A 26,363-nucleotide genomic window follows, 5' to 3' on the forward strand; every position below is an offset into this window, starting at 1 on the left:
TGTGAAGATTACTCTTTCATTTAATATTAAAATTTTGCTGTATAGAAACAATTATTTTTTGAAAGTACCTAGATTTAATTAACAAAACAAATTTAATGATTTAAAAACCCAGTTACAGTTATTTATTTATTTCATAAAATTGTGAGTTTTATAGATAAAAAAAGAGGAAATAAATTTTTGCACATTTAGTTTCAAGGCAAGGAAGCCTTCATATGAATAATGTGTTTTGGCTTGGTGATCACTATTTTGAAAAAAGTCCAAAAAATCAAAAATGTTATTAATAATTTTTTCTAATCAAGCCGTACATGAATGAAGTACTCAGCCTACTTAGATTCATTATTATCATGTTCCTGATAAACAATCTGATCTCAATTATTTTATCAGAATAGTTCAAATGTATAAACGGGTAAATTTCTATTGTTAATGCAAAAAGAAAGGAACAAATAAAACTGTGGGGTAGAATTAAATATCCATAACCATGTCGTAATATAAACATTATGACACTTCTCAGTTTGTTGATAATATACTGCAGTATGTTTCAAAAAATCAGGACACTTAAATTATTTCTTAATAACAAATTTGAAATTTTTTTTATTGTTCTTCATCATGGGGCTTTGACTCAAAGCCCCATAATTTTTGTGTAGTTTTCTTATCATTTATTTACTTTTACATAACTGTGTTAGGCTTAAAGGTTTTGGCATACATATTTAAAATACATAAAAAAGAAACCAATACAAGTCGATTGCCATAGTACCTGTTGAATCGTGCACTCATAAGAATTAGAAGTATTGTATCTTTCAGGCTTTATTATAATACTTTAGAAAATATACATAATACTTTTTTACCATTTTTTCCTTCTGGCATCTCCATTTTATTTTATATATATATATATATATATATATATATATATATATACGTATAAAATAAATTATATATATAAAGTATATATATATACCACAAACACTAAAATGAAGCATATTAGGTACTTACTTTGGCTGATAAACACAAATATAATATTTCTCAATCACATCATTCATTGGAAATGATTGGAATAAAGTATATCCACATCCAACTCTTTCTGCATCATCAGCTACCATCTAGATAATGAAATAAGTAACACAAAAAGCTCATTATTTTTAAAGGGTTTTTTCTCTTTGCTTTATATGAATCTAAAGATAATTTGCCATTTTACTCATGTAATAAAAATTCTATTTTTTTATAATCATTCAATACATATAAACAAAGAAGAAGAATTTAAAAAAATAATTATCAAAATACTTTTCTACTTTCTAGGGATTTACATTATGAATAAATACTTTTTTACATTATGAATAAATAATTCAGGCTAAAGTAGTATAAAACTCTAATGTGGTCTCCCCATATCTAAGTTAGTTCTCATTAACTTAATTAAAGGATCAGCTATTCCAGATGTCTCCACTTGTCTTGGTTGTAAGTAGTATAATCAGTGTTGATTGGTGTAATCTATTATTATCAGATCACGCTTTAAAAATTGTTTGACTTTAGGAAATTGAAAAAGAAATATCAAATGTTTTTAATCTTAGCGTGTTATAAAAATTAAATAAAAATATCTGGAAATTAAAGTTTCAGATAGGTTTCATGTTCGTGTTCTAATAGAATAACCACTGATGAATTAAAAGAGGGGTGGTTGCTAATGAGTGCATCACTGTGGACTGCAATCTGATCAGACTGGTGACTTTCCTTTACAATAAAAGAACATCAGTTATTTGCTGGCACACACTGTTAATAGATAGCAGTTTGATAACACTGGTCAACAAAATTTAATTTTTTATTTGTTAAATGAAAGTGAATGGCTATTTCTTATAGTATTTTTTATGCTGATTTCATATTTTTTAATGAATTTTTTCTATTGGGCTCAGTTTTTTGTAACTGAAATTTCTTTTGAAATAAAAAAGTATGGTGAATGTAATATGGCAACACATTACATGCATTTTGTACCCACCTAAAATCTATTTCTTTGGATTTTCTGCTGTAAGTAAATCCCTCATTAGATTCCAATAGTAGTCGGCTAACATTTTTGGGTTCCATTTTCCCTGTCATCGTGTTTCCATTCTAGATATCTTCTGTGCCTTCTCCATGTTCATCATTGATAGCGCCAAGGTTGTAAGGGGAAAAATCCAAATGTGAATATAAGAAATAGATTTTGAGTGACATGTTACACCCAAGTTCTTTGAAGTTTTGATGGAGTTCACTCACAAGTTCTCTGTAGTTATTGGCCTTATGATTTCCAAGAAGTTATTTAACATTTTGAAATGCTTTTCATGCACCAAACTCCAAGTCATTCAAATGCCGGGTCACTCATTAGTTTTCTTATCTTTGTAATTCTCCTGCTTCCTGGAGTTGGATACACAATAATGCATCACACAGCTCTGGGAAGTGCCTTTGCCTCTAATCACGAGGGCGGGCAGCCAGTTCTGGTTATGCTGTTCCCAGCCACCCCACCTTCACAACTGGGTCTTGGTCTTTTGTGCCTGCCTCTAACAGGGGTAAGCTCGAGGGGAACCCCTGCCAGGTCTCAGGATTAATTGTTCAGGGGCTTGGAAGTCCCCGACCTTCATCGCCACTGCTCACCCGTGTAACATGTTTCCACGGACAGATGGTCACTGCAGCCGAGGCCGTCTCTCGCCCCCTTGCTTCCCTTTCTTTTCTTTTTAGTATCCTAGACACGAACGTTGCTATCGTGTGAAAATTCTCTGCACTTGCCAGCATGGTCTCTACTATGGACTCTACGTCGATCGCCCCCATGTTCGCGACACACCCTCGTCGCTGCACCTCCACCTTGGGCACTGGAATACCATATACTCGGGTATGTCAGGATCCTCAAATAAGGGCAGTTGGGATCTTCTGCCCTCCTCCGGCCACACAGGTAGCTCCTAAAGACCCCATGTCCTGTTAAGAACTGTGTGAGCCAGAAATTTGTTTCACTAAACCTCCTTCTGATCCACACCTCGATCCGGGGTATCAGACGATATGTCCACCTGCCCTTGGTGGACACATCCCATCTGCGTTGCCAATTGCGCATTAAAACAGCCTGTGCTTTCTTTCTTGATTCGCTGTTATATCTTAGAACAGGTTGTTTGGCTAGTTGCTGCAGAGGCGTAATTCCTGCCACAACCATTACTGCCGCCGTTGATACAGAGGCGTACGCCGAGTTGGTCTTGAGAGCAATATGATTCTGCACCCCCTCGAGCATTCATCTGTTGCGCTCCACTCCTAAGGCTCTGTTCCACACAGGAATCTCGTACAATAACAGCGAATGCACTACATGGACATATAATCTTCTTTTCGATGCCTGGGGTTCTCCAACGTTAGCGAGTAGTCTAGTGAGCTTCTTCTTCGGAGTCCAACCAGACACCGAAGTACTTGGCAGTGTCCCGTGGTTGGACCGCCTCACCCTCTATGTGCATTGTTATGGGTTCCAGCACTTGTCACACCGTCATACTGATGTATGTCGTCTTTTCCTGCGATGACCACAGACCTCTGTCTTGCATCCACTCTCCAACAGTAGTTATTGCAGTATTAGCCGCCTCAGCAACTTCTTCCTTCGTCCTTGCTACAACGACGAGAGCGAGGTCGTCTGCATAAGCAATTGGGTCACGCCGTCCTGATAACGCAGCTTCTGAACCCCATCATACATCATGTTTCACAGCAGGATGCAGGAGTGACCAATGGTGCACTCCGCATGTGGAACGAAACCATAGCTCGAAACTTCCAAGTTTATAGATGAGGTTCCTTTCTTTTAAGTAAATTTGGACCATTTTTGTCATGTACCCGTCTATGTCCAACTCCCCCAGCGTCTGGAAAATTGTTTCCCCGGTGAGGGAGTTAAAGGCATTTCTTACATCCAGGAGGACCACTGCTGGTATCTTCCTGGTCCTCCAGGTGCCGGCTGCTGCTTTATCCACTATCCTTATGACATCCTTGACCGCGACGATCGTGGACCTCACCGCTCTGAAGCCATATTGCCCTTCATGAAGTCCTCCTGTGGTCAGTATCACCTCTTTTAGATGACTCTCCATCATCCTCTCGAGTAATTTACAAATGTTGTTAATTAGACAAAACGGCCTGAATGAATATGCTCCCACGGTAATAGTCTTCTTTATCAAAACGAGCCTCTCTCGCTTCATTGCTTTGGAATATGTTCTTGACTTAGTACAGCGTTCATTGTCCTGAAGGTATATACTGGTGCCTCATCCACCAAAATATGCAAAATTTCTACCGGTATCCCATCCGAGCCCGGGCACTTATGGAACTTCATCTTCCTGGCCGCCCAGATGAGCTCTTCCTTTCGGAATGGCGGAATATCCTCCACTTCTATCCCCTCTCTTGGGGGGTTCCTTACGGTCCGGAAACAGCGCCCTCACTGCTGTTTTCACTTGCGCCTCAATTAATGCCGGCAAAGATCGACAAAGTTTCCCAACCACTAATCGATAGCCACAACTCCACGGGTCGTTGTCAATATCAAGGCATATCTCCTTCCAATATTTCCTCTTCGCCTGTTTAATTGCTGCTTTTAAGGGATCGTTCAGAATATACGGGATGAGACGCCGTATACTTTGAGCGGGTACGTTCCATCTGTACAGGATCACCTCTTCGATTAGCTCTCTTCTTGGCGCATGCTTGTTTATGCAGCCGCCAAATCTCCTCACACCACCAGTACACGTGCTGCCTTCGAGGCCTGCTATAGGTGACTCCAGTTATTCTACATTCATCTAGCACGATGTCTACAAATTCTTCTGGCGTTACCCTCTCTGCTAATCTTTGACGTATTCCCTGCGCAAACTTCATACATCCCTTCCTAGAAGTGAGCAGTTTCATTTTTGAGGGGGAGGCAGGGTCGAGATCGGTGGTGATACAAAAGGGTTTGACCAAATTCAGAAGGGTTGTAAGGAAATAGGAATTTGAAGTTTCCCCCTTCCCTTATAATTGTACTGCTAGCACTTGGAATATTTCAGCCTAATCACCAGTACAAATTGTGAAAATTTTTCTAAGCCCTTGTTTGTCTCTTTATTTTTGACGTCAGTCTTGTCCGACCTTGTCAATCAACTTTGAATATTTGTGCTATGAAATAGGTTATGTTGTACCTATTCTATAGTTGAACATGTAAAAAATCTAAATAACTGGTCAGTCCGTTGTCCGATTTTCACCAAATTTTGTACACATGTCCAGCAACAATTTACGAATGTCCAAATAATTTAAATCACCAAAACTCCTGTCCAAAAAACAGGGCCGAGCTAAACATTCGTCAACCGTATTGCTTAGGTTCCTCAACACAACTAAATTAGGTTTCTTATTTGTGGTCCAACAAATATTTTTTTTTTTTTTGTCTTCAGTCATTTGACTGGTTTGATGCAGCTCTCCAAGATTCCCTATCTAGTGCTAGTCGTTTCATTTCAGTATACCCTCTACATCCTACATCCCTAACAATTTGTTTTACATATTCCAAACGTAAACAAATTATATTTCTTACTGAAGGCTAGTTTAGCTTGTGCTATTCGGCATTTTATATCCTGCTTCGTCCATCTTTAGTAATTCTACTTCCGAAATAACAAAATTCTTCTACCTCCATAATCTTTTCTCCTCCTATTTTCACATCAGTGGTCCATCTTTGTTATTTCTACTACATTTCATTACTTTTGTTTTGTTCTTGTTTATTTTCATGCGATAGTTCTTGCGTAGGACTTCATCTATGCCGTTCATGTTTCTTCTAAATACTTTTTACTCTTGGCTAGAATTACTATATCATCAGCAAATCGTAGCATCTTTATCTTTTCACCTTGTACTGTTACTCCGAATCTAAATTGTTCTTTAACATCATTAACTGCTAGTTAATGCTAACAGTTAATCTTAACTGCTAGTTAAGATTAAAAAGTAACGGAGATAGGGAACATCCTTGTCGGACTCCCTTTCTTGTTATGGCTTCTTTCTTATGTTCTTCAATTGTTACTGTTGCTGTTTGGTTCCTGTACATGTTAGCATTTTAGCTAACATTGTTAGCATTTTAGCATGTTAGTATTTGAACCCTAATTTTTTTTAAATGCTGAACATTTTATTCCAGTCTACGTTATCGAATGCCTTTTCTAGGTTTATAAACGCCAAGTATGTTGGTTTGGTTTTCTTTAATCTTCCTTCTACTATTAATCTGAGGCCTAGAATTGCTTCCCTTGTTCCTATACTTTTCCTGAAACCAAATTGGTCTTCTCCTAACACTTCTTCCACTCTCCTCTCAATTCTTCTGTATAGAATTCTAGTTAAGATTTTTTATGCATGACTAGTTAAACTAATTGTTCTGTATTCTTCACATTTATCTGCCCCTGCTTTCTTTGGTATCATGACTATAACACTTTTTTTGAAGTCTGATGGAAATTTCCCTTTTTCATAAATATTACACACCAGTTTGTATAATCAATCAATCGCTTCCTCACCTGCACTGCGCAGTAATTCTACAGGTACTCCGTCTATTCTAGGAGCCTTTCTGCCATTCAAATCAACAAATATACCTTTCTTTATTTTAACATCGCTTATATTAGGGAATTTTTTTTAGAAACTGAAACCCTGCTCAATTACAATACAATGATTTTTACAATACAACAAAATTTTTCAATAAACCTAGCTTAATGTGTAGTGGCGGAAGATATTCTGGTTTTTCTAATACTGGTTTTGCTAATACCTGACTGACAACATTCTTCTCTTCTACAGTCAGTACTTCTCTCTTTGGCCACTGCTCTTGTATGTAATGGCTTTTCCTCTTCCTGCTGCCCCATCGCACAAATAGCAACAGAACTTAGTGTATCCAAGTTGCAGTCCAAGTAAAAGTGCTATTACTTTCATATCCCTAAAAATATGCCATAAATATTTCTCATACTGAATGCTGCTCAATATATGTTTGACCTGTAGGCTAGATGTGGTAGGGGCAATTGGAGTACAGTTGGAGCAGTTCTCTATGGTAGGTATCATACCCGTCTGGATTACAGACGGACACTATTTACAAATTTCCTTTCTAAAACTTATTTACGTAGAAGGATTTTTTGTTGATCTACTGTTAATTTGTTTTCAATTAAACTGTTGTTAATTAGAACCTAACAACAATGGCTTGGAGACAATATTGAGTAAGTGTTAGCGTTAAAACAAAACTTGTTTGGGAGAGACTCAAACTGCTGTCTACTTCCTGCTCAGAAAGGCAACAAGCACTAGACATTTGCACTACCCAACACACATCTAATTAAAAATAATAGTAATGGGTGAAACAGAATGGCAAAACCAACAATAAATACTTCTGTAGTTTCACATACCAGATCATAATAAATGTTGAATATGCTGGCCTACCTGATAGATCAGATCAGGTAGGTGAAAAGTAGGCAAAAAAAGCCAATCTTGGGAACTAAAATTGCCATTGTAATTGAAAGAAGACAAATGATGTTGTTTTATGCAGTTTATTGAACTGCATGGAAATTATTTTAAAAAATACTAGTAGTTTTTACCTGGAATAAACTATTAAATATAAATTTAACCAAATATTATAATCCTCACCTGCATATAGTGGAGTGCAGTATTTGTAGTTGGAACTTTTAAAATTTCCTCTATCATAGGAGCATATTTGTAATTTTTATTCTCATTAAACCAAGACATAAGGGTTCCTGAAAAGTATTTTCTTGTATCGAGATTTGAATCCAGAATAATTACTCCTGCATTGTAACCATCTGCAAAATAAGAAGTGAAAGATAGAAAAATATGAACCAGTCTAAAACAGAACATTTCTCTCCATTTATATTTTATTTAAAGTTAGCAAAGTATAAGCACTGCGATGTAAAATTAAATCCTGAACAAACATTTTTATAAGCTAATGTCAGTAGAAAAAATGTTAATATTTTCTTGAAATGGAAAAATCACTTTGATTATTAACAATTTTTTAATTCTTTAATGATAACTGCTGTTTTACTTAATATTTGTTTTTTCTTTATTGTTAAGGTATATTTTTCATACCTTATTTTAAATAATTTTCATTTTTTAAAAAGATGTCGTAGAAGATTTGAAATGTTTTTCATTTTCTATCATTTCATTACTTATTATTGTATTGATATAATCAGTGATTGATGAACTATAATTATTTTCATAAGAAAATTCTAGAAAAATGAAAGAAAAAAATTTTTGTGCATTTAAGATTGTTTTAGCTCACACTTTGTAATAGTATCTTTACATTATTCTTGTCTTTGCATTTTGATTTAAAGATTTTTCAAACAGATTTTGTTTTAATAAGCCTATCCATATTTTAAATAAAACATACTTTAAAATAATAAAAGAAAAGTCTAAAATTCAGTCAACTTTTAAAAAAGACTGCTTTAAAAATTAGGAAGTAATACTATTTCAATCCATCGTAGTCTAAGTGGTAAACTCGTTTAAATCAGCTGATTTTGAAGTCGAAGTTCTCAGGTTCAAATCCTAATAAAGGTAGTTGCTTTTATTAGGATTTGAATACTAGATTGTGGATACTGCTGTTCTTTGGTGGTTGGGTTTCAATTAACCACACGTCTCAGGAATTATCGATCTGAGTTTGTTCAAGACTACACATTTACTGGTACAATTACATTACACTGATAAGTCGCTAATGAATTTAACTGTTGATTTTTTTTTTGTCTTCAGTCATTTGACTGGTTTGATGCAGCTCTCCAAGATTCCCTATCTAGTGCTAGTCGTTTCATTTCAGTATACCCTCTACATCCTACATCCCCAACAATTTGTTTTACATACTCCAAACGTGGCCTGCCTACACAATTTTTCCCTTCTACCTGTCCTTCCAATATTAAAGCGACTATTCCAGGATGCCTTAATATGTGGCCTATAAGTCTGTCTCTTCTTTTAACTATATTTTTCCAAATGCTTCTTTCTTCATCTATTTGCCGCAATACCTCTTCATTTGTCACTTTATCCACCCATCTGATTTTTAACATTCTCCTATAGCACCACATTTCAAAAGCTTCTAATCTTTTCTTCTCAGATACTCCGATTGTCCAAGTTTCACTTCCATATAAAGCGACACTCCAAACATACACTTTCAAAAATCTTTTCCTGACATTTAAATTAATTTTTGATGTAAACAAATTATATTTCTTACTGAAGGCTCGTTTAGCTTGTGCTATTCGGCATTTTATATCGCTCCTGCTTCGTCCATCTTTAGTAATTTTACTTCCCAAATAACAAAATTCTTCTACCTCCATAATCTTTTCTCCTCCTATTTTCACATTCAGCGGTCCATCTTTGTTATTTCTACTACATTTCATTACTTTTGTTTTGTTCTTGTTTATTTTCATGCGATAGTTCTTGCGTAGGACTTCATCTATGCCGTTCATTGTTTCTTCTAAATCCTTTTTACTCTCGGCTAGAATTACTATATCATCAGCAAATCGTAGCATCTTTATCTTTTCACCTTGTACTGTTACTCCGAATCTAAATCGTTCTTTAACATCATTAACTGCTAGTTCCATGTAAAGATTAAAAAGTAACGGAGATAGGGAACATCCTTGTCGGACTCCCTTTCTTATTAGGGCTTCTTTCTTATGTTCTTCAATTGTTATTGTTGCTGTTTGGTTCCTGTACATGTTAGCAATTGTTCTTCTATCTCTGTATTTGAACCCTAATTTTTTTAAAATGCTGAACATTTTATTCCAGTCTACGTTATCGAAAGCCTTTTCTAGGTCTATAAAGGCCAAGTATGTTGGTTTGTTTTTCTTTAATCTTCCTTCTACTATTAATCTGAGGCCTAAAATTGCTTCCCTTGTCCCTATACTTTTCCTGAAACCAAATTGGTCTTCTCCTAACACTTCTTCCACTCTCTTCTCAATTCTTCTGTATAAAATTCTAGTTAAGATTTTTGATGCATGACTAGTTAAACTAATTGTTCTGTATTCTTCACATTTATCTGCCCCTGCTTTCTTTGGTATCATAACTATAACACTTTTTTTGAAGTCTGATGGGAATTCCCCATTTTCATAAATATTACACACCAGTTTGTATAATCTATCAATCGCTTCCTCACCTGCACTGCGCAGTAATTCTACAGGTATTCCGTCTATTCCAGGAGCCTTTCTGCCATTTAAATCTTTTAATGCTCTCTTAAATTCAGATCTCAGTATTGTTTCTCCCATTTCATCCTCCTCAACTTCCTCTTCTTCGTCTATAACACCATTTTCTAATTCATTTCCTCCGTATATCTCTTCAATATATTCCACCCATCTATCGACTTTACCTTTCGTATTATATATTGGTGTACCATCTTTGTTTAACACATTATTCGATTTTAATTTATGTACCCCAAAATTTTCCTTAACTTTCCTGTATGCTCCGTCTATTTTACCAATGTTCATTTCTCTTTCCACTTCTGAACACTTTTCTTTAGTCCACTCTTCTTTCACCAGTTTGCACTTCCTGTTTATAGCATTTCTTAATTTCCAATAGTTCCTTTTACTTTCTTCATCACTAGCATTCTTATATTTTCTACGTTCATCCATCAGCTGCAATATATCGTCTGAAACCCAAGGTTTTCTACCGGTTCTCTTTATTCCGCCTAAGTTTGCTTCTGCTGATTTAAGAATTTCCTTTTTAACATTCTCCCATTCTTCTTCTACATTTTCTACCTTACCTTTTTTATTCAGACCTCTTGCGATGTCCTCCTCAAAAATCTTCTTTACCTCCTCTTCCTCAAGCTTCTCTAAATTCCACCGATTCATCTGACACCTTTTCTTCAGGTTTTTAAACCCCAATCTACATTTCATTATTACCAAATTATGGTCGCTATCAATGTCTGCTCCAGGGTAAGTTTTGCAGTCAACGAGTTGATTTCTAAATCTTTGCTTAACCATGATATAATCTATCTGATACCTTCCAGTATCGCCTGGCTTTTTCCAAGTGTATATTCTTCTATTATGATTTTTAAATTGGGTGTTGGCAATTACTAAATTATACTTCGTGCAAAATTCTATAAGTCGGTCCCCTCTTTCATTCCTTTTGCCCAGCCCGTATTCACCCACTATATTTCCTTCCTTGCCTTTTCCAATGCTTGCATTCCAATCTCCAACTATTATTAAATTTTCATCTCCTTTTACGTGATTAATTGCTTCATCAATCTCTTCATATACACACTCTACCTCATCATCATCATGGGCGCTTGTAGGCATATAGACGTTAACAATCGTTGTCGGTTTAGGTTTTGATTTTATCCTTATTACAATGATTCTATCGCTATGCGTTTTGAAATACTCCACTCTCCTCCCTATCTTCTTGTTCATCACGAAACCTACTCCTGCCTGCCCATTATTTGACGCTGAGTTAATTACTCTAAAATCACCTGACCAAAAGTCGCCTTCCTCTTCCCACCGAACCTCACTAATTCCTACTATATCCACATTTGTCCTACCCATTTCCCTTTTTAAATTTTCTAGCCTACCAACCTTTTTCAAGCTTCTAACATTCCACGCTCCGACTCGTAGAATGTTATTTTTTAATTTTCTGGTGACCCCTTCCTTAGTAGTCCCCACCCGGAGATCCGAACGGGGGACTATTTTACCTCCGGAATATTTTACCAAGAAAGGCGCCTCCATTATTGTATATGTGAAAATGCAGAGCCACATTTTCTTGGAAAAAAAGCAGCTGTAGTTTTCCATTGCTTTCAGCTGCGCAGTACTCAGAGGACTGAGTGATGTTGATACGGCCGTTTAAGTCGTCCTGACTCACGCCCCTAACAACTACTGAAAGAGCTGCTGCCCTCTTTCAGGAATCATTCCTTAGTCTGGCTCTCAACAGATACCTCTCCGATATGGTTGCACCTTCGGTCCAGCTACTCTGTATCCCTGAGCACTCAAGCCCCCTCACCAACGGCAAGGTCTCATGATTCATAGAGGAGATAACTGTTGATGTGACTATTAAAAAAAAAAACTATTTCAAGTTTTTTAAATTTCAACTTTTTGAATTCAATTACTGGTTAGTAAATTTTCTGTGACTATTATTAATTTGGTACTGAAAAGTAAAACGTTTAAGAATATTTGAAAAAAGTATTATTTTCTGATTTTTACTGTAGTTTTTTAAAAGTTGTTTTAAATTTTTTTAATTTATTTAATTACAATTTACTTATCAATACTGTAACAATATTTTAATGATACTCTCATTAAATTCCATTACAACTGCAACAACACTGGTATCTCACTGAAGCAAAAAATAAAATTAAAGGGCAATAATTAAAGATAATTTAATAAATATTTATTTAAAAAAATAAGTTTTGAAAGTCAAAAACTCCCTAACTCAAAAATTTATGAAAGCATCAGTATCAGCTGATGCTATTATGAGAACTGCAGCATTGGTCACTGAAAATGGTTGCAGAAACAATTGTAAGTTATTAAAACCCTGTACTTGTTAAGTTTGGTTCAGTTTGTCATTTCAAAAGTTCACAGTTTTAAATAATTTTCATTATTGACCATTTTATATAAAAAAATTACAGCAAAAAATAAATCTAGAGAAAAATTGATGAGTGTGTGTGATGTCAACCGGTATAAAACTGTAGTACTCAGAAAAAGAAGTAGTTTTCTAAAACAACTATTGTAAAACAAATGACTTATTTTTTAGATTATAGTCCAACTATTTTAATTGGTTATCACATTACAAAGCATTACTTAATGTAAAGGTAGGGATTTGTTCATCTTCTTCTTTCATTACAAATTACTTCTACCTGATATGAAGTAGAATACCTTCAAATAGTTTTTTTTCTTTAAACTTTGCATTGAATTCCATTCCTGTCTGGTGATGTCTGGAATCTTAAGTAACTATCTAAGCATTTCTTAGAATATTTGTTTTACTGATTTTGTCTCTGTTTTTATCCTCATGCTTACTGAAATCCATTTTGCATTTCTTATAAATCTTTTCTTATTGTATTTTTATTACCAGAATTCCAAGTTTCAATAATAATCAAACTATTATAGAAATACTGGTCATCTACAGAGGTGTCCAGTTTTAGGAAGGTGGTCACTGAAAGAGGTTTTAGAGTATTTATTAAATATATTTGCTTTCAATTTTATCTGCTACAGATGGATACTAAATTATATTCACTTTTATAGCTTATGAAAATACCGAGCCTGACCAGGATCGAAAGCACAAAATATTGCAAAATACTGATCGTATCCATTAGTTCTCCGACAAATACAAAAGCAGCTTTTAAAATTTATTGTCTTTTATGAAAGATTAATAGTTCTCTAAAAATTTATTCAAATATTGCAATTTACTCCCCTTTTTACATAATTCACTCCCAATTAGAAGAATAGAGTATTTTTACTTACAAAATCGTTTGTTTAGTTTTTTTGGTACGACTCTGCTATTAGCCCATTCTTGTGCTAAACTTTCTAATCCAAAATCCCACATCTGAAATGAAGTTAATATAAATATACATGGATATATAATTATGCTATTAATATTAAATTTTAGTATACAAGATCAGTATAAGAGGAAAGGAAATATCTTTTCCCTGTTATTTATAAATAGCTAGATGTGAATTAGCGTTTATGATTGTGGCCAGTACTTGTACTGAACATACCATTTAGACTTAGATGTGGCGAATTTTCTCCCATTTGGCGTGTACCTACTTAGTACGTATAAGCAGCAAGCCAGAACCAGCAAGATTTGTAATTGTTAACCTAGTATCGGCTAACTAGTCACTAGATATGAGCAGAATTATCTCTTGAAATAGTAAATGATATTTTATTTTTGTTGAATAAACATCAAAGTCAAATCTCCTTCCTACTACTAAGTTACACCAAGCTACTAAATCGTGCCATTTCTGCCTTAAACAGCCAACAGAGGTGCCCAGACAGAGAATTCTTTCACTTTCAAGTTTTACCCTTTGTTATTTGAGGAGGTTACATTGTCTAATGGAATAGACTGACAGTATGGACCGGCAATGCCATGGCTAGAGTGTAACTAAAATAGATATTCCCTAAAAGAAAAGAGGCCTCCAACAAATTATTATTACCAAGATTGTTTCAGTTATTTGCTAGAGTAGGTCTAAGTGTCAGAATTAACCTTTCATCCACAACGGGTTCAAATTGGTTCTCTGTTTACAACCATCCACTTGCATGTAATTATATCCTATTACCTCTTCCTTCACCTATACCATCAATCATTTCTGAGATGGTCTCTTAATTTGTTATCAGCCAAGAGACTGTGTTGAATTTACCATACTAGATGAAAGTTGGAATCATCATTAAAACAAAATTAATGAGAAAGAATAAAAATAAAAATGTTTCAAATTATCATCAATAACTGATAGATGCAAATGTAGTAAAGGAAGGAGAAAATACTATGTTATTGGAAAATGGTAAGCGTGGATAAGAAATGAGGAATTAAAAATTATTGTTATTCTTAGATGGGGCCTTTTATTTACCAAATTTTGTCATATATTTTAATGTTTGGGCTTTAATTTAACAGGACATTGTTCTTAATCTTAAATTTTGGATGATAATTATATAACTAACTTTTTAAATATAAAAAGCTTTACTCAAGAATTTAAAATGACCAGTGACAAAAAAGAATTAGAATAATTATCAAAACTTGTAATAAAACTACTGACAAGGTAATTAGTCCAAATATATTTAAAAATTTAAATTATAAACAAACATAAAAAGAAAACATAATCTGAGGTTTTGATAATTCAAGCCAAATCATTATTGAAATATATTATAATAAGTTCTTCACATTGCATGTAATTGAAAGTAACAATTGAGATCGCTTCCTGTGTATCACTTGCAATTTGTTCATTTGAACAAATTGAGGCATATTACTAAATAGCAATTAAAATTAAATTATAAATAATAGATAAATGCCAAAAAACGTTTGAATCCAACCATATATATATGGTTGGATTCAAACCATATATATATATATATGTATATATTAATAAACAAATAGCCAAATGCAACACCATCACTAAAAATAAAAACACAGCACCCCAAAGTGTTGGCAACTGGAAAATAATTTGATTAAAAAAAAATAATTTTTTATCTGCATCCCATTTAATGTATAGGCTACATAAATGTGTGCTCAAAATAATTTTCTTAGTGCCTTCTGAATTGTGAATTATTTTGTGAATAGTACCTTAATCTTTTTACCTGATGTTAACATTATTTCATGCGTTTAATTAGTATGGACTTTAATCAAATCTATTTCTTAATTTATAATTTGTTTTTATATTTATATTTATAATTTACCTGATAAGATATTTAATTATAATTATCTTCACAAAACTTGCAAAGTGTTCCATCATGTAAAATTACACAAGCCTGCAAAATTTGGTTTTTGGAATTTTTTTTACTTTTGATAATTGATTCTTAAGTATTTTTTAGTGCTGAATCTGAAAATAATCTTAATTTTTTTCCATCATGTCAGGAGTTTTCGCAAATCGCAAATTTCAGAATTTGTAAAAAGTTGAAAATTTGTGAAAATGTGATACAATAAAATAGATATAAAACTTTTTTTTAATAATAAATTAATATAATATATTCACGTTTTGCCTTATACTATTCATTCTTATAGCTAAACAGTTGAGTGGTCTGAAGAGAAGGGTGGAGGGGGATTTGGGTTGAAGATGACGAGATGGTGTGGGAGAGCTTGGCCGACTGGTTGTGATAAGACTTATGAAGATGTAACAAGTTTATTGGCAGCTATTTGTGCCACACATGCACCTTGCAACTACTATCGCATCAACCATCAGTGTGTGTAAATCAAATTTTTTTACGTCCTTTGTGATCAAACGCGTTTTTGTCAGTGGAAAATATATTTTCAGGCTATAAGCCTGAAAATCTGTTTTAAAAATGGCTTCAAGAGACTGCAAATATTCTGCAGATTCTTTTTGTTGCATTTGTGGTGAACTAATGGTGGAAAGGTAAAAAAGAAATATAACAAGTTTCATTTGGCAAGTATACTATACATATTTCAGAGTGAAAATACGAGATCAAGACAAAACTTGAGCACCCTACTAGGTTTACTACACATGTGTTGTTGAAGGACTTAGGCGGTGGTCAAAGGGTGAACAAGAAGTGCTCAGATTTCTAATAGTGTGGCTACAGTCATGAAATCACACCAATGATTGTTACTTTTGCTCAACTGGTGTTCACGGTTTCAATTTGAAGAATAAAAAAAGAATCGTGTATCCAAATATGCCATCCACTTTACGCCTGGTTCCTCATGGTCCAGATGTACCAGTACCAATTCCAACAGAAAATTTACCTGAAATAGATGATTCCACAAGTGATTTAAATGAAGATAACATCAAGGAGTGTGAACCCGGAGATAGCTGTGCATCAGATCTTTATTCATAGTTTGAACTAAACAATTTGGTTCCAGACTTACATCTGACCAGTGGAAATATTTAGAGATGTGTGGCTGGTAGCATTGTGTTTCGCATAACCTTCACTGTAACCACATATTCTTGGATTGTTGATATCTCGTTTTGTTTTCTTGTTATTGTTATAAGAGTACAATTATTGCACCATAACTGAATGCAGTTATTGTTGTTTGATTGTTTAAGTGGTAGTAGTGATTTTTGTAATGTGCGATTTTCGGGAACAACGAACGATACAACGTAAAACTTTGCGTGAAACTGGGGAAAACTTTTGCAGAAACTTTTCAACTTTTGAAACAAGCTTATGGAGATGATGCTCTGGGTCGTACTTATGAATAGTTTTCACTGATTAAAAGTGGTCGTCAATCAATTGAAGGTAACCCATGACTCAGAATGACACCCATGTTCAGAATTTCAACCATCTGGTGATGCAAATTGTCAATTGACTGTCAGAGAACTTACAGAAGAGGTTAGCTTCTCAACTGGATCATGCCATGACATTTTGACTGAAAAATTGAACAAGCATCGAGTTGCAGCAAAGTTTTCAGAAAGAACATCGAGTGGATATTTGTCGGCAACTTCTTGAACAAACCTATTACGATGAAACATTCATGGAAAGGATCATAACGGGAGATAAAAGCTGGGTTCATGGTGGCTACGGCATTGAGACAAAAGTTCAATCATCACAATGGATTGACAAAGGATCTCTACGCCTCAAGAAAGCATGTCAGTCTCGATCCAGCGTCAAAATGATGCTCAGTTTTTCGATTTTAGTGGAATTTTTAATTCTTGCCTCAAAGTGAAACAGTGAACCCTGCGTACTATCAAGCCATTTTACAACGGTTACGTGCAAAAATCTGCTAAATGAGACCAGAGTTGTGGCAAGACAACTCATGTTTCCTTCACTATGACAATGCGTCCCACACTCAGCTTTGTCAATTCTTCTTTGTGCCAAAAATCAGATGACTATCCTACCTCAACCCCCCTACTCGCTAGACCTGGAGCCTTGCGATTTTTTCTTATTTCCAAAATTAAAATCGGTGTATTAAGGACGCCGTTTTGAGACTAATGGTGGCATTAAAGCAAATTCGAATCTTAAAATCCATTTCAAATGAAGCTATCCAGGATGGATTCAAAAAAATGGAAAAACTGCTGGGAAAAGTGTATAAATAGGGGAAGGGAGTACTTTGAAGGGGACAAGAAGCAATAATCTGTAAAATTATTAATAAAGATTAAAAAAATAAAGTTTAGTTATTTTCTGAACAGATCTTGAATATGGCATTCTATACATTAAAAAGCCTAATATAAATTTAAAAAAAAAAAACAAAAAAAACACAAAATAAATGTAAACTACTGTTTAATCAAAAACTATTGCATTTCCTAACCACTGTGAGATAAGCATCATTAGCAAAAGAACCATCTGCAACATTGTCGTTAAAGAACCTGCAACATTACAGTGCTGATAAAAAAGCTTCTGATTGATTTTAATTCCGATTGTTGAAAGTAATTTAAATTTTAATAAAATTTCAACACACTGATCTACACAATTATATTATAAATTGAATCCAAATATATTACTTCCACTAAAGAATTTTCAAACAAACACTAGAATATAGTTTCCAGTGGTTGTAAGTTACTGAGACTTGATGCATTTCAGAAGTGGTCTATAGACCACCAAAAACAAGGACTTAGATTTAATTTTTTACCTAAAAGTAAATATTCTACTAGCCAAATAGTGCTTCAAAGGAAAACAGATAAGAAAGGTTAGAATGTACATAGTAATTTATTTACATTTAAAGGATATAAACTGGAATTCACCCTTTAAAAGAGTAAGGGAATATTATAATATTTTGAATTGAATGGTAAACAATGTTTTGTAGGCTGCTAATAAAAAACTCATTGAATAAGAACACATAGACATATGGGAACTGAAAATTTATCAAGTGTTGGCTATTAAGAATAGGCAACATTTGACATTTGTGTCACCAAATCTTCACATCTGCAACATTTGCATCCATTAGACAAGTAAAATTTGGAATATTTATTAAAAAGAATGACCACTTATTTTTAAAAAAGATTCACTTCTATAAAACCAGACTATGGAACTGTTAACTCAACAGAATACTTCAGCTTATGAGAAAGGACCTTATTATGTTTCTGTTTTTAATAAATCACAAACCATTAGAAAAATTTTCCCACCAATTATTTAAAATATAATTAAAAGATTTTCTTTATGGTAACAATTTGCTCTGTTGCTGAATTAAAAAAAAAAAAATTAGTTAACAAAAAATCCTTAATTTTCTGCATCCCATTCAGCAAGTACATAAATATGCAGTTAAAACAATTTTCAATAACACCTTCTAAATTTTTGAATAATACTGTTGCTATTATTTAGGTTATAATTTGTATTGACATGATCTATATTATTATTATTATGCTCCAATCAGAATAAAATATTTATTTATTTATTTTATTTGTTTACATCAATGCAAAGCAAGCTACTTACTAATTTCATTATATTTTTTCCTGCTGGTTGACCCTCAATGTCTCCTAGAGCAGCTTCGGCACAAACGTTGTTATGATAATCCAAAATTTTCTTTCTTTCATAGTCTGTAAGCCCACCATCTAGAATAAAAATAAAAATATTAATGCAATAATATCATACATACAATAACAGAACATTCAGACACCTTTTACAAACAGTAAAATAAAAAACTACTACTGGGCTGTATGTTGATATTAAATTTCTGAACCATTGCAAAACTTTCCTCACTAATATATTTAAAATACAACTAAAAGATTTTTTTTATTTATTAATTTCTGGATTTTACAAAATTTAAGCTTGAAACGAATAAAGAAAGGTAAAAAAAACTGAACAATGATTGCAAATTTTCCTCATTTCCGACTATATTAAGCAAAATATTCACTAGATTGGGACTTGCAAATACTCTTCAGATAGATAAATATCTAAAAACCATATTCAGGATTTTTTTGTTTTTTATGGGGTGAAATGGTGTGTGGAATGCAACTCAGCCAACACTACCACTGTTACTGGATGTGTGATGCAACTGGCTGCACCTGTTTCCAATTACTGGACTAAAAAAAACATAAAATAAAAGTAATTAAAATATAAAAAATAAAACTGAGAAACGAATTACAATCACCTCCTAGTGGTGTTTGTCGGGTAACACTAAAACCTGAAAAAATACATTTTTACCCGTATGAGGCACAGGTAACCAACTATAACTAATATTTTTAAGATGGATTGTTTTGAAACCCACATTCTTAGATCACTCGAAGTTTCGAGTCCTGTATTGACCAAACGGTTGGTCTTAAGAAATCACAATACACTAACATTCTTTATAAATTTTGAACAGGCTTTAATCTTAATTTATCATTATTATTCTCATGAGCATGAGTTTAACAAACACAGTGGGGTCGAAGGGGTAGAGTCCTCTCATTAGACAAGAAGGGCGAGCGAAATGAGCCGCCCTTAAAAATAATAAGATTTTCAGAGCATAATAATAATAAGAATAACAGAACATCCCCTGACCGTGACAGGAACCACAAGTAACCATATATGGTAATCATGGTTACCATATATGGTTAGATAAATCATCTAGGATCTCAAACCACACTGTGCGGATGCCAGATTAAGGTTTATATTTCTTTTTTTTTTACCTTTAATTGGCAATTTTCTTAACTTCCTTTTTTGTTTTCCTTTATTAAGCGTTGGGTAATAATTTGCTGTTTATCATACACTCTTTCTATATTTTTAATAGAGATGTTTTTAATGTTTTATCAAGATTTAATGAAAATCTAAAAACAATATTCCTGATAATTTTTATTTATAAAAAAATAAGTTTGCTATTGAAAAAAATATTTGCTATTGATATCGCAAGCCATAACAGAGCGGATTCTGCACCAAAAGTACAGAATTCAATAATACTTCTTACCTTATGCTTGTAATTATATAAAAGCACTTTCGAGGGTTTTCCTCATCATCAGTTAATAAAACATTCTTTTTTTAAAAATCACACATAAAAATTTAAAACTTAAAGTTGTAAACATAAAAATATGCAGTCATAAAAGATAAAATATTAATTTTTTTTTATAATATATAAAAATATATAATAATAATAATATAACATATCTATATAAAAAAATTTACTCCTTTTAACTACATATTTTTATTTGCTTAAAATTTTAATTTTTAAATTTTCTAATGGGTGATTTAAAAAAAAAAGAATACGTTTTATTAGCATGATGAAGAAAATACTCAAAAGCACTTTTATATAACAGCAATGAGCTTAAAGTAAGAAGCATTATTTGTTTCTGTACTCTTGATGATTAACTTTTTGTACTTTTGTCTTTGACATAATTAGTACAGAGGGGAATACAGACAAATACAATAACCAAAACAAAAATTGATTTTTCTACTAACTTTTATATATATATATATATATACATACAATTTATTTATATAAAATATACACCATCAGTATTGTAGAAACCATTAAATAATATTACACTATAATATATAAAGATCCACACTGTCTATGGTCACAAATATTACTAACAAAAGAAAAGCATAAAGCACACACAGACAATGTTACTTTTATGTATTGTAATATTGTTATTTATTGTTTTTCCTCAATTTAATGGTTCTTTTTATTTAATAATTAATTAACTGTATTTATAGCTTTCAAGACTTTTCTCAAACTCACATAAAGATTTTATTTTATTGTTAAAGTATTCCATTTATTAATGTTATAGTACGTTCTTTTTTTTTTTATAAAGAATTATAAAATATTATCATGTCATCTAAGTAACAACCTGTAGTGTATGTAATGTGTGATTATATTCTACACTACGTAATTTTATTAATTCCTAAAAGTTAGTTATTAATTCCTAAAAGTAGAATCGGTTAAAATAGGCGTTATCGATTTGAAAATTAAAACTGAAACAGAAAGAGAACTTTACACCTAATACAATAGCGGATTGTATAATAGTAAAACACCACTGATTTTTTTGATGAGAAGTTATTATTTAATATATCGAAAATCCCTGAAAAAAATACGTCCACATACATCATTTTGACCTTTGACCCCCTTAATTTTTGGGGAACTAAAATTTGAAACCCGTGTTTTAATACGTATTTTACAGTGAATGCACTCTTTCAGCTTGAAAATTTAACGAAAAACAGGAAGTAATTGTGGAGGGGTGGTCTCCCTTTAATTTTCCAGCTTTCTGATGACGGGGTCAAGGTCGAATTGATGCCGTATGTGGACATATTATACTACTGCTACAATCTTCGCTGATGCAGCTTTGAAACCCCGGGTCAAAGAAATATTTTAATCTTCTGATAAGAATTTAATCCTTCACCCTTTTCTTTATTTACATCAGGCAGAAACCGATTATTTGTTGAAAAAATTAAGTTTTTTATACGTAGCGCTGATAGACCTACATAATTTTTGTGATTACGCTTATTCATTAACTCAGCGATTTTACAATGCCCAGCACATGATTTTACTTTTCAGGTTGATCTGAGGTAGCATTAAAATTTCTGTAGTAATTATTAGAAGAAAAAAGAAGCTTTTTATTCACTTCATTTAAATATTTACAGATACTAAAAAATAATTATGTATATTTTACAGAAAATTCTCATCAGGCCGATAAGTACTCCGAACGTCGTAAACACCAAAAAATTTTAATTTTTTTTCACAAGAAGCGAATTTTTTTACTAAAAAACCGACGAGAAAAAGTAAATATATTTTTTTTATTCACTTCACCCATTAAGCGTAATAAATTCCAACATACACCCTTATGTAAACGATTTTCCCGGAATAGATATTCTGTTGAGTCAGAAAAATAAATGTGTCTAAACGGGTCACTTTTAGAACGATAGTAATTCTTTTCCAGTATTATTATGCTTTTCATTGTAATTTTCATCTCAACCACTTCTTTTGCAACCAATTTAACTAAAATTCAAGATCACTACATAACCCGCCAACCAGATTTTTGTTTAAATTTAAATTTGAATTTTTATTTAAATTTTTTCAGAAATTACGTTTTTATCACGAATATTAAAAGCATGGAGCGCCCTTCATTGTATTACATAGAAAATTATGAATGAAATGATTATAAAATATAATTAATACAATAAAGGGAGCCCCATGCGCCCTTTTATTATTCGTGATATAAATGGAAAAGAAATTTTGGATCTCATAGGTTATACGACCTATGAGAAAAAAATGAAAAAAAAAAATATTTATTTATAATTTATTTATATAAATAAATTTATATATATATATATATATAAATTTATATAATAAATAAATCTAAAAGTATAAATACAATCTAACCTAACTTACTTACGCTCGCTTCGCTCGATAGTCATGGTTAGAGAGAGAAGCAAGGGTAGGTTAAGTTTTGTTAATATATATATATATATATATATATATATATATATATATATATATAAAAATATATATATATATATTATTTGGTTATCTCATAACCGTAATTGGACAAATATTTATGGACAGATATTTATTTATTGGATATTTATAGTGGGGGTCGTATAACTCATGAGACCCGAAATTTTGTTAATAAATTCCTTCAATATGTATTATTATAAATAAATGTTCACATAAAAGTAAAATCACTACCGTCAGTAGAAAACAGATGTAAAGATCATCATTATCAATAAAAAACGTTATTTGAATTTATTCAAAGAGTTTATTATAAAGATTTATTCTTGATTTAATATGAAAGTAAAATTATTTTTATTTTTTTCATGCATCTTTAAACAAAAGCGTATTTTTTATTTTTTTTAAATATTTTTTGAGAACGCTATTAGTGATTTACTGTAGATGTATTATAACTAATTGTGAAAATATTTAATGGCCACCATTTTGACAGGGTTGTTGTAGTCCAAAATTTTTACCCCAAAATTCTTGTTTCTTTTTAGAGCATGGGTGTTTGGTAATCCAATACCGAAATTTAAATCGTTTTGAGATTGGAGCATTTACTAAATTTTATTTTATACTCGTATATTTATTTTTTAGTTTTGATTGTTGAACAGTTATGTAAGAGGTACTGAAGATTATTTCTTTAATTATCTCTAAAAAAAGGCATTAAATGACCGCCAGTTTTATTAGACTTCACGTTGCCCGATTGCTTTATGTAAAGCAAACATTTTTGTTTTTCAATCCCCTTTACAATTATGTGTCATAATCCTATTGCTGAATTTAGCTTTTCTATATTTAACTGTTGAAAAGTTATTTCAGGATTGCCGTATTTTGTTAAGATTATGTATAATAGTTCCCATAGAATTAACAGTATATTTTATGGAAACCATACTTTTATACGAATGTGACTACTGCTGCAGCGATTTTTTAATTTCTTAAATGATTAAAGATTTAAAATTTTATAATTAATCGATTTCATATAATTTGTTTTATAAAAACACAAATGTTAAAAGACAGACTCGATAGAAGCATGCTCGGCTATAAAACCGAAAAGTCTCTGGTTTGATTCCCGGCTAGGTTTTAAAGAAAATTTTAAATAAATCAACTTCAACATAGTCAATAATACAATGCTGACGATTAAAAAAAAATTTGTCTATTAAAAGAAGGTATCTAATTCTATTTATTAACTAACCGTGCGAAGCCGAGTAAAAATTCTTTTTTATGAATATTTAGTAAAATTTAACAATACATAAAGACTTATGTATGTAAACGAAAAATAAAACGTTATTTTGATTGAAATATAGTACATTATATTATATAGATCACGTCAGTATAAGTAACAAATATAAAAAGAAATTATATATATATATACATTGGAAATTGTTTTGAGCACATATTTACGTACACGTTGAACGGGATGCAGAAAACTCATATTTTTGATTAGTATTACCAAAAATTCATCAACAGAATAATATTTTTCCTGTAAAAGAAAGATAACAAAGTTAATGAATAGAGCCCGTGCGAAGCCGGGTAGAAATTCTAATATATATATATTTTGTTAACATTTAGTACAATCTACTACTTACATTTACTGTTTTTTTATTATCTATTTCTATTAAAACAACAGACAGTAAAACTGAAAATAAAACTGTTAAAAACGAACGTGAACATAGGCTGACCTTTCAATCTTAAAATTTAATAAAATTTGGTTAAATTATAATAGACGTATTTAATTATTAGTAACCAAAAAACCATTAAACAAGATTTTCTTAAAATATTGCTACAACCATTGTTTTTTTAAGCGTTCTCTCAATTTTTTTACTCACTACGACTGATTTAATTTCTCCTAACCTATCTTTGACCGAACATATGATAAAATGAATCTGATACATATATACTACTGCTGCATTGATCACAGTTGTTTTTATTGATGACTATTTTTATTGTTTTTATAAAAATAAAGATTACATTATTTTTATAAATTATAATAAAATAGTATTATAAATAAAAATTCAATTCACTTATAATTATAATAAAAATTCATATACAAATAAAAATTATTCACTCATTAAAATTAAAGGTTATATATTCAATAAAGAAAAGAAGAAAATTAAGGGAAGATCTTGTTTTCGACGTTAGTCGGTTAACGTATCTCTTCGTTGTCGCAGTTACGGAGCAGTTAACTTCAAATCCGTCGTTACTTTATAATAAAATGGTAAACTGACCAGGAGTTTAAGTTAAAATTAGGGTAAGCTTATTGAATACAACATATTAATGCTAGGAATAAGTATTAAATGCTAGTTTTAAGTATTTTAAATTGAATTATTTAATTAAAACTTTAACGTAAATGTTTACTGCGTTTTAATAGACAACGTACGTGGCACATGCCTTTGTTCAAAATTATAAAATGCAATGAAGTATAATAATTCATTTAATATTTTATCTATTTTTAATATAAATATGCATCGATTGAATTATATGATTATATATTTTGTATTATATTTTAAATTAATATGATATGTTTGATAAAAAATAGTTTTTTCTAGAATGTTCTGTGCTTTCATGATGAAACATTCTTTCTTTTTTCTATTACAGTAATGTAATTAAACATTTTTATGTATCAACATTTTCAGTTTTTTCGCTATATTTACTATTTATTTCTATAACATTTTTTTTTCTATATTTTGATTGAATTTTAAAAAAAGGATGATGAAATTAAATGGCTGCTACCTTACATAATGTAAGATTATTCATTGTAAGCTGTTGAAATTTTTCCTGTAATTTTATTTGATGCGAAACTGAATGTTTCATATCATATTTACAGTAGAATTGTTAAAGTTGTTGCAACAGAATGAAATTGGGTGTTACCTTAAATAATCCAAGATTATTCATTGTAGGCAGTTGAAATTTTCTCTACAATCTTATTTGATATGAAACTGAATGTTTCATTTTGTTAAATTTACAGTTTGAATTGTTAAACTTTTAACAGCAGTATGAAATTATTACTTATATCAGAGACTTATTTTACCAATTATTGAGAAGACTGGTAGAATTTATGCTGTTTTAAAGCAATAATTTGAATCTCTTTATTTGAGATTACATGATCACTTGTCATTCTTAAATAAACAAAATAGATTAATATTTTTTATTGTTATTTCAGTATTATTTATTTGGGCATAACATAAACCATTGTTTACTGTTATTTCTTCTGTTTAATATGAGTAATTATTAATTTTATTTCATGAGTATTTTTTTAATAATTAAAAAAAAGCACTTTATAAACGCAATAATAATGTTATTTACAAGTTTTCTAACGTTTATCTAATTTATTTTTCAAAATTTCTATAACTTTTAATTAATGGAAACCTGATTACTATGTAAATTTCAGAACAGATCATCATTATAAAAGATTTTATCAAATATAATGTAAGAGTTAATAAAATTCTATATTAAACAGACAGATGTAATTTTAGACA

At 31.6% G+C, this 26,363-nt stretch overlaps 1 protein-coding gene across 2 annotated transcripts; it reads right to left on the reverse strand.

Moving 5' to 3' along the window:
• Nucleotides 1-957: 957 nt before the first annotated feature.
• On the reverse strand, nucleotides 958-24,722 carry LOC142321046 (cysteine-rich secretory protein 2-like). Of its 2 annotated transcripts, XM_075359052.1 has the most exons (6): nucleotides 24,567-24,722; nucleotides 24,293-24,367; nucleotides 18,921-19,039; nucleotides 13,359-13,440; nucleotides 7,570-7,739; nucleotides 958-1,097 (listed from the first exon to the last, which is right to left on the reverse strand). In XM_075359052.1, the coding sequence occupies exons 3-6, from the start codon at nucleotides 18,927-18,929 to the stop codon at nucleotides 987-989; spliced, it is 372 nt and encodes a 123-aa protein (XP_075215167.1). In that variant the 5' UTR covers nucleotides 18,930-19,039; nucleotides 24,293-24,367; nucleotides 24,567-24,722; the 3' UTR covers nucleotides 958-986. The 2 variants fall into 2 exon arrangements, with proteins under 2 accessions (XP_075215167.1, XP_075215168.1); XM_075359053.1 differs by lacking the exon at nucleotides 24,293-24,367.
• Nucleotides 24,723-26,363: the final 1,641 nt, after the last annotated feature.

Source organism: Lycorma delicatula, chromosome 3 (genome assembly GCF_047948215.1).
Source record: "Lycorma delicatula isolate Av1 chromosome 3, ASM4794821v1, whole genome shotgun sequence".
In the NCBI taxonomy this organism is placed as follows: Eukaryota; Metazoa; Arthropoda; class Insecta; order Hemiptera; family Fulgoridae; genus Lycorma; species Lycorma delicatula.